This window comes from Montipora capricornis, chromosome 3 (assembly GCF_036669925.1).
Source record: "Montipora capricornis isolate CH-2021 chromosome 3, ASM3666992v2, whole genome shotgun sequence".
Classification (NCBI taxonomy): Eukaryota; Metazoa; Cnidaria; class Anthozoa; order Scleractinia; family Acroporidae; genus Montipora; species Montipora capricornis.
In genome coordinates this window covers 75,707,350-75,717,349 of record NC_090885.1, presented here as the reverse complement: position 1 = coordinate 75,717,349, position 10,000 = coordinate 75,707,350, and the positions used below count along the sequence as shown (strand labels likewise).

The window sequence follows — 10,000 nt, the reverse complement described above, 5'->3', positions numbered from 1 at the left end:
AGCACATGGACGCGATCAGGTCATGTTCAAGCCAACAGCAGCACGCTGTCAAGGTGGGTCATAAATTGACCACGTGCCGTGGAGATTTATAATCATTGCAGTTATCAGCGTTACTTTGGCAGTAACGAAACGATCGCCAGAAATAATCTAGACAGATAAGACTGCTTGCAGCGGTCTCTTTTGAGTCAGTCGACCCTTCCGCTTTAGTGACGCAAGCGAGCCGAGGGTAGAATCCCGTCACTAAAGCGGGAGGTTCCTTTTACTCGGAAGGGACTGCGAGCAGTCTAGAAAAATCTAGCTTGAACTCGCGGGATTTAAACTCATGGTCTCTCTATACCATTGCATTGCTCTACCAATAGACCATATTCGTATTTTCAGTATTGGACTGGAACTAGCTTGCAATGGAGGCTAATGCAGGGGAATATATTAAAAAGTATTTGCATTTGAAAAGATTTCCCCGCATTAGCCTCCATTACAAGCTAGTTCCAGTCCAATACTGCGAATACGAATATGGTCTATTGAGGTAACTGGAAGTTAGTTTAGTAGCTCCATTAGTCATGGGTTCAAATCCCGTTAAGGCCTGAATTTTTCAGGCTTTCAGTTCTTTACGTCTGTCTATAATCTTCATGTTGCTATCTACATATATAATATGTAGGTGCGTCAAACTAACCACGTTCTTTAGGTAAACACACTAAAAGGCTAGCTTTTTAGAGGAAGCGGTTTGTAGGTTCTCAAATGGATTTTTAGGGCCCGAAAATACCTGGGAAGCTTTAAGAAACTGCCCCCCACCGGCCATGACTCCTTTCAGCTGCCATGCTTCTCCAATGAAAATGATCCCATGGGAAAAGAAACAGATTTTGGGACATCAGCGTAGCCCTCTTTAGCGGAAACTGCGCTGTAAATGTTGTAAAACAGTAGCTTCATGCATATACACTGTGGCTGTGCGTTTTGTGTATGTCGAGTTATGATGCTCAGAGACTGAAGCTTTGAAGAGACAACGAAAAAAGTATAGAAGTACCGAGAGCTACTCGAGCTACCCTAAAACCGTGAACACTAGAAATATTTATGAAAGTTATTGTTTCAAGTAAAAAGCCAATCATGCGCGAGAAAACTAGACTGCAACCAATAACGGTAATTAGTTTTTGCTCTCATGTCGGTTTTGATGTCAAAATCAAATCAGTGTTCACGGTTTTCGGATTCGCACTGTAATGGCCCCTTCTTTTCGAAAGTAACTTGATAAATACATGCTTGAGCACGAACCATTTTTCCGTTTCTCTTGGTTAGTTGTGCGAAGAGCAAATCAAACAACATGTAAGTGAGATTCAGCACGCGTTAGATTGCCATGGTAACACGCTCCAGGAAATGACTGCTGTACAGGAACGCCAGTTGTCTGACCAATCAGAGGCAGTCAACGCATGGTCATGTGACCAGAACAAACTAGTTGAGCAAGTTGGTTCAAGAATAAACCAGTTTCTCGAGGAGGAGTTGAGGGATGATCTTCCCACAGGTTTGTCCAAAGATTTCTGATCTGAAACTCGTCTAAAACTGATTCGAAGTGGATAAAGGGTTTAGTTTTCAGAGAAACTGGTGTTGCGTCGGTGGGAAAGTGAAACAGTCGGTTGATAAACCCATTTCTGTGTAAAGTTGATTCAATTGCACCGCGATTTGAGATGTGCTTTTTTTCTTCTGATGATGATCTTTTATTTATTTATTTTTTATTTATTATACACTATTCACATTACATTTTATCAATACAGTACTCACACTAGTTACTATATAATACTGACAATACTATACATAACCATCATCTACTTTTACACTAATCCATAACGTTTTTATAAAGAAATACTTTAGTGGGCTCAAAGCTATACAGTGATGCGCTTACCGGTAGAAAGAGAATAATAATACTTATTTCAGATGCATAAAAAACTTTTGGAGATGTGCTTTGCTATTTCTTGAGGTGTTACAACGGAGATTGGCAAGTTATGAACTGATGCATTTCGGGGATACACGGAACAAAACCAAAAACCAACATTTCACTTGATTTGACTTGAGTTAACTTCGTTTACAGAGTCAACAATTAGCGATCCAGCGCAAGAACGACCAGACACTTAAATAAAGTTCCTTTCCTTTACTTTTAACACTTCAACTTCCCCTAACAATAGTAGTGATTATGACCTTTCTCTTACTAGTTCCGGTACTCTACTACTGAGCGATGAGAGACTCTCAGTAGGAGCCAGGGCATTAAACGATACATGTATATGATCTAGGTTAATTTAAAGTGGTACTATGATCAAAAAACCATTTCCTTTTTTTCTTCAGATTTTGAAAGTGTGTTTGCTTAACACCTAACTTGCAAAATTTTGAGATTTGAGTTTTATTCAAAGGCTGTTTATTTTGAGTGTAAGTTTTGGATTTCACGGTCCGCCATTACTCACGTTCAAAACTGGCCGATTGGACCTCAGAGGGTTGGATCTAGAGAAAATGACGTCATTTACTCACTAGCTTAAAATTTCAGCGTGTAAACGCAATTTATTACATATGCAAAACACGGGTTTAAAAGTCTGAAAGCCCGAAACTCCCGTGCTGCATATTAATTCGGCCGCGTACAAACGCATTGTATTCTTAAACTAGTGAGTCTTTGACGTCATTTTCTCCTCGACCCAGCTCTCCAAAGATTTTAAAGTTAGTAATGGCGGACCAATAAATAAGAAAACTCCACTTAAAATAAACAGGTGTCTTTTTAAAATCAGAACTTAAAACTTGGGTCAGTTAGTGTTTAGTTAACATAGTTTTGAAATCCAAAGAAAAAAAAGAATTGTTTTTTTGGTCGTAGTACCACTTTAAAGGGGCAGTGTCACGCTATTTTAGTCAAAATTCAAAACACTAAGAGACGTATTTACATCAATGAAGAGCAAAAAATAATGCTGTAGTTTTGTTGCTAATGGCCAATGAAGTGCTCTGAAGGTATTCTTTGTTGTTTGCAGCCAAGCGTGGAGGGGATTGAAATGGATTGAAAGTTGACCAATTTTTTTTTACGTTTGGAGACGTTGTCCTTTGAAAGTCGCCAAAAGTTAAATACAAATAGCTTTTTTGTGCCATATTATATTTCGTATCAGTTCAGTGACTTGTCAGGAGTGTTATACGAATGAGCTAGAGTACTAATTTAGATTTTTACGCAGTTTTTACCTGAAAACAGTAAATTTGGTATGACAGTGCCCCTTTAACTGAGGTTTGCATTTATGGTCTTGTTCGTTCTAACTGGTAAGTTGTGCCAACGACAGTGTGACGCAAGTATTCCAGTGCCCAAGCTATTGTTTGATGCCTCCACAACCGGTGAACTTTCCAAAAGCAACGATTTCCTTGTTTGTTAAAATAAGATGCTGGAGAAGCCTCTAAGAATCATGCTGAGATTTTGGGGTGTTATCATGATACCCCCCGTTTTGCTGCTTTCGCAAGTTTCCCCGGTTCTCGTAATGACAAAACCAGAAGATGTCACGCCCAAACAAATTTACCCTAGTGCTTGCACCGGAGCGCAGATTGCGTTATCGTTTGTGCATTTATCATTTCGTCATATAGTCGAATTCTCAGATACCACGCAGCCCTTTTAGCCTGGTTTTCACTAGCGACGCAAAGCGCAAGCGCAAGTACAAGCGTAAGTAGGTTATGCTAGTGAAAACGAACGTCGACATAAAAATCAAAATCAACCACGGCATCCGCCATTTTGTTTGAATGCTCAACGAGTGGAACGAGTGCTTTACTTGGCTAGACGTAGCATATTTCCTTGTGCTTATGCTTGTGTCAACCCCGTTTTCACGGTGAAGTAATTCCTCTTATAGTTGCGCTTGTACTTGCGTAGCTAGTGAAACCAAGCTTAACAAAGTCTAATTTTATTAAAACCGGGTCTAGTATCGGTTTCAGCTCTATTGCGTTAAGGATTCGGCTCCATTGTTTCCATTGCATACTATTTGCGCCTATCGTTTCCTGACCCCAAAGATTGCTTTCCTTATCAAGCAATGGATTTGGAATGAAAAAAAGTCATACTTTGTTATCGCTGCGTAAAATCACGAACTCTTGTATTGTTCGTACTGGTGCGAGTTTCTCGGCGTTCCTCGTTTTGTATCGTTTGCAGGTTCCACACCCCAGAGGCGTCCATTCAATTACCCCACTCAGCTCACCCGAACTGAGCCACACGATGTGCTGAAGGAAAGGTTTCAAGCCAGTTACGTTGTGCCTTTTTCACCAGATCCTCCACAAGTCAAGGTTTAGTATATGTTATCATTTTATAATTGAATATTATCGGTACCAGAAGCTCATGAAATTGAAGCGTGTAACTTGCAACACTTTTCCTTGGAGAAAAGCTGGGGGTTTTAGGACACCAATTTTATACCCAAATATGGACGAAAATAAGATCGACGCTGCACGCGCGGGAGAATGTACGAGCTACGTTACATCCAATTTTTAAACTAAAAAAGCTTCTGTCGGTACCTAATGCAATCTGAATTTTGATACACTGAGTAGCCGGTGTACTATTCATCCTCAGGAGCGCACTCCATGGAACCCTAGAAACTTTTTGGACCTCTTACATTTCTCGTCCCCAGAGCTCGCTTTTCTTTTTGTCAGCACCAAGAACACGGACTCTTGCCACAGCCAAAGCAGAAGTCTGCGATCACGGACTTCCGGCTCTTCTGCGCATTCTCAGAAATGTGAAAAAATAACGGTCGTCAACGGTTACAACATTACACCATTACCGCGACTGCGCGTATTTTCATTGGCCGTGGCCACAGGCCGCGTTCTTGGCGCTGACCAAAAGAAAGGCGGACTCTGGAGACGAGAATGATCCTCTTACGGGCTTTTCAATTAAGAAATTGGTCACGGGTGATTTCCCTAATTTAGTTGTTCTGTTTACAGAGTGTTTCAAGTGAGGAGGCTGTTCCTGTGTTTGAACTGAGCCGGGCCAGTACAGTGAGTTCCGACAATGGTGTATTTCCACTACGGAATAGTGAGGGAGATGATCGCATCCCGGATAATGACAGCCTTGAGGGTGACGAATCCGCAACTGAGGAATCTTTGTTTATTGAGCCACCACAGGTAGTGTAACTTAAAACACTGAAGCCTACGGTAAACGCAGCGAGAATGGACTGAGGGGTGTCGAGAGGGGAATAGAAGGTAGTGTTCAGAGTGCCCCCGGGGGGGGGGGGACGGAATAGCCCCAAGCCTATTTCCTTGTGAGGTAAATTTTACTTAGCGTTTCCTTTTACCTGCCAGAGGAAAAACCGTCATCAGGTGTAAAAAGTCGAAATCAGCCTAGTTGAATCTTGGAAACGGTAAGTATATGGGTTGGGAGAGACAACTTCAGTTTGCCCATTTGCGTGTTCCTTCGCTTGTCCCCTCCTTCAGGTATTGAGCAACGCTTCATGTCCTTTCCTCCCCCCCTCCCACGCCGAAGCTCCTCAAGAGTTAGCCACGCGGTGGAACTCCTCCATACAATCTTGGAACTATTCAGTCCCCTCTCAATTCGAACGTACGTTTTCATGTGTAATAATAAACATGAGAAAATTACTCGATTCTGATGGGCTGAGAGCAGTGCAGTTTAAGTGTAACACAGTGCAAAAGTGTAATACCATTGCTAATATGATTGGCTAATAAACAATAGGGTCTGGTCAGAACCAATCAAATCTTTTGTTTTCAAATCAAGTGCGCGCCCTGGATGGCGGAATTTTTCCTTGATTGCGTGATACGCGTGCGTTTCTTCTGCTTAACCATCTCGAATTTTTTCATGTATATTATTAATAAGTAATCACGTGATTGTTCTCGTAAAATTTGGAATAAATGAGCACTTGTAAATTTTTTCCAAGACTACAAATTGCACTCGCCCTACGGGCTCGTGCGATTTTGGCCGTCTTTGAAAAAATCTACTCGTTCTTATGTACCCCTGTATTCCAAATTGCACTCGAAATCATGTGATTACCTATACTTATTCACTTTTTGTTTTCTTGTTTTCATTTAACAGCTTGTGAGCTCGGCAGCTCGCAACAAGCTTATGTCAGCAGGAACACCCCGCGGCAAAGAAAATACCGAGCTGACCAAATCCGCAAGTGTTAGCAACCTTACAGGAGTCGGCAGCAAGATTCCAATGATGAATAAATTCAAAACCCCCGTCGACCGCATCAAACGACCTCTGAAATCTATGAACACACAATAAGACGTTTTATGAATTTGATTTTGCCGGAAGAAAGCGTAGTAGAAACAGTTGATGAAATTGTACATGAAAAGAAATCAGATGTTGAATTATCGCATAGTAGACTTCATTAAAAAATGCAATGATTGTGGGGGTTAAATTGGTAGCAGCTTGATTCAGAACTGCTGTTTATTCTTGCTCAAGGATAAGTTTGAGAAAGGGAGTTTTTGATTTCCAAATGGATAAAAACATAATATAAGAGATACGCACATAACCGAACTAACCTCCATCGAGAGAAATTTAGTTGGTCGATTTCTTTTGTATGATGAGAAATGTGGAGTGTTTCAACAGCCAGGTTTATATTTCTGTGGAACGAAGAGAGGGAACTTTTTAAATGGACACCGTCGAGCCTCGATTGCGCGCTTGTTTCGGTCTTTAGAAGCGTTCAAATGTAAGTTTTGATGGACAGGCTTTTCGTATGTTCAGTTCATGAAGACAGATACCATATCGCCTGAAACAGCTAATTGTAAGACGATGGAAATAAACGCTTAACGCAAATAATGGTAAAATTCCATTGTTTATTTCTTTCCAGTGTATACAATATTCTCCAAAATAAAACGTATTCATATATTTAGATTCTTAATTGTGAATGCTGGTGTTGATCATTCCACCAATGAAAGCCGGACGGTATTGATAAACTTAAAACAATTCACTGGACACAGTTACTGGGACTTCCACAAACATCAAATATATATTTTTGAGGGAAAAACACGATAGTGGAGTAAAGAATCGACTTATGTTCGAAAACACAACCCTGTGAACACCACTCTATTGCGCCATCAAAAAAACACTTTTGCATATCTCGCATTCCCACCCCTCAAGGGTCGTCATCTTTGACTACTTCTTTATTCAAAAATACTTATATCCATATCGCACTTTTTTTTTTATTGTGTAAACCAAGCAACGTCTGCCTCGTTCCCAAACGTCACTCTCGCGATGCGAATTTACGCGCAAGGGAGGGCGGGAAGGAGAAAGCAGGCTCTTCTTTCTTCTTCCCGTGGCTCCTCGCGCTCGTCACCAGCCACTCGCGCCTCTACTTGTTCGTGAACAAATTCAAAATGAAGCGCCTGAGGAGGAGGTAGGAGCAGCGTAAAAAACTAAAACAAATGAACTCGAGAGGACTGTTACTATCAGTAACGATAAAGGACTGGTAACTACTCTAACCAACTCGCGCTGAAACTAATAAATATCTGGATATTTTATAGATCGTTTTTACTGTCACGCAACAAATAAAATAAAATCCCAACTGTTCAATGAAATAAGCCAAAACTTTGGTCAGGTCTGTGCGGTACATCGTTTCTGAGTAATTTGTCGAAGTGTTTCACACAACTTTATATAGATCCTGGTTTTGTATGAAATATTGCCAATGTTGGTGTAGCCCGCCCCACTGTTGTGCACCAATATGGCGGTCAGAAATCAACACGAACATCTTGAATTCACTTAGCGATGATAGCGCTTACTTTTCGCTCATGAGATAAAATCCATGTGTATGAACACATCCCCGTCAAAATTTGGATGCAGGAACTCGGAAATTCTGGGGTGACTATCCCCAGGAATTACCGCGCCTAACTAAAACAGTCGAAAAGTGCAACTCGTTCTCGACACTGCTATACACCTTATTCCAAAATGGCCGCTGATTTATTCGGATACAAATTGGCCCTTGTTGCCTCGTTCAAGACAAAATATTCTTTTGAATTTTAAGCTTAAGAACGAGGCATCAAGGGCTTATTTGAATAAAAACAAAAGAATATTTAAGTGGCGGCCAATCATATAGTATCAACCGGCTTGGAATATACGATTATAATTATATCATGACACTGACAGTTGGAAATGAATTCTGGGAATTGAACATTTTTCTTTTAAAATTCAACCTAGATATCCGGACTTGGGACTCGAACCTACGATTAGTAGCTTACCGGTCACCCCTCCCAACCACTTAACCACCAAGTCGCCGCTTGCTTCGACAAAATTTTTAAAAAATAATCTAATTTATTTGAGACCGGGCTGTAAAAGTGCGCTAACACTCGCTAACAAATTATTTTACACAACTAACGAGAAAGGTCAGGCCACACTAACAGGCACAAAGCTAACCATTTTGAAATCAGCGCTTGGGCTTGATCATTTAATTATAGTGATCCTATTCTAGATGCCAAGCAACAAATAACAAATATTAAAGAAACTTTGTAGTTTCCTCATCGTGGGCTAGTGAATAGAAGCTGTTCCTATAAGCCAAAGCTCCGTGTTTAAATTCTGTCCAGGGACTACTTTTTTTTCTTTTTATCTGTTATACACTGGTCTAAGTCCTGGGACTTAGACCAGTGTATATGGCATGTAATTATGATTATCAAATACTCAACGCTGGGTGACATTATATGATTATCGTAATTCCGCTCTCGAGAACATGTTGAAAAGTCACCCTATTGCTTCCTTTCCCCAGGATAACGTTTGGAACCTATCTTTATTACACATAACATGAGAATTTTATTCCATAAAGCTCATTTGTACAAATCTATACGCTTTATTTTCACATGTGAAAAAGGCCTATACAGCCAATCAGAATGGCGTACAGCTATTTCACATGTGAAAGTATAACCAATCAACGATAGCGTAAAGGCGTTTCCATGCCAATCACTCGTGCATCTCGTGCAAATCGTGCAAATCGTACTTGTTTTTGAATTAAATCAAATTTGTATTTGGTTTTATTGTTAGTGAGTTTTTGTTTCTAATTCGCGTTCAGAAAACTATTTTAATGAAAATTCTCATGTTATGTGTAATAAACAGTTCACGACATAGAAAGTGCTTTGTACGGGGTTTTATTCACTCGTTGTTTGTGTCAAAAACCCTCACTCGCTCGTTCCTCGCTCGTTCGGGTTTTTGACACAAACAACTCGTGCATAAAACCCCGTACGCCGCACTTTCTATGAAGTAAACTATATATACAGGACAGTGTTCTTCGCGCGTGCTGACAAAACTAAGTTCACATGAAATACGTCTTTTAGATAACATATTTATTTCTCATCACTCACTGCAAAAAAACTGTCGGTTAAGAATAGCAAACATTTTAATCCCATCAGACAAAAAATGTAAATACTTGATATGTACATCAATCAATTGCACTCATCTTTGTACAATATGTTAACAGTATTGCTAATGATGTTAATAAATTGAAGCTTTACCAAGGGAAGTACTTTGAGTGACAAGGATCAGTGTTAACCAAAGTCTGTCCTTTAATATGCCATAATATACAGTCTTGCTTCTTTTTATGAGGCAAAGACGGTGAAGTTATACAATTGGACTCAACTGATTGCTTAGAGAATTAGCCACAAAGAGATAAATCTCCAAAAGAGCAGCTCAGTGCAAAATGAGATTCATGGTACTGCGCATGACAGTCGCTGGCGAAGTGTGTCCTTACACATAAAAACTTCATCTATATACTTTTTTGATAAGGTTTTTTAAATTGAATCTCGTTAATTCGCTGTCTTGGACAACCTTCAAAATCTGGTGATTTTGCCCAAGTGATCATTGGCCATTTTCTGTAACCGAAACAAAGAAGTAACATAAAAATGGCATAAAAATGGAGTTGAACCGTCCCGGGTGAAAAGATTGGAACACCAACTTGGCGCCATTTCTTTGTCTAAGGACATAAATATGGCCGTTGTGGAGTCATGGAAAAAGGCACTGCACCTCATCCTATGTAAAATCCACCACAGGATGTTTGAAAACAAATACTTTGCGATACGTAAGCTATCTATCTTTGAA

The 10,000-nt window shown here is 40.1% G+C and overlaps 1 protein-coding gene across 1 annotated transcript in view; it reads left to right on the top strand.

The window, feature by feature from the left end:
• The window catches only part of LOC138044153 (kinesin-like protein KIF11-A), a 28,669-nt gene extending 21,854 nt beyond the window's left edge, over positions 1-6,815 (top strand). Inside the window, exons 23-27 of the mRNA XM_068890830.1 lie at positions 1-53; positions 1,285-1,507; positions 4,133-4,263; positions 4,912-5,091; positions 6,014-6,815. The exon at positions 1-53 is cut by the window's left edge and continues 43 nt beyond it. Of these exons, the coding sequence (XP_068746931.1) occupies positions 1-53; positions 1,285-1,507; positions 4,133-4,263; positions 4,912-5,091; positions 6,014-6,205 (779 nt within the window). The 3' untranslated portion in view covers positions 6,206-6,815. The remainder of the gene's footprint in view (positions 54-1,284; positions 1,508-4,132; positions 4,264-4,911; positions 5,092-6,013) is intronic.
• Positions 6,816-10,000: the final 3,185 nt, after the last annotated feature.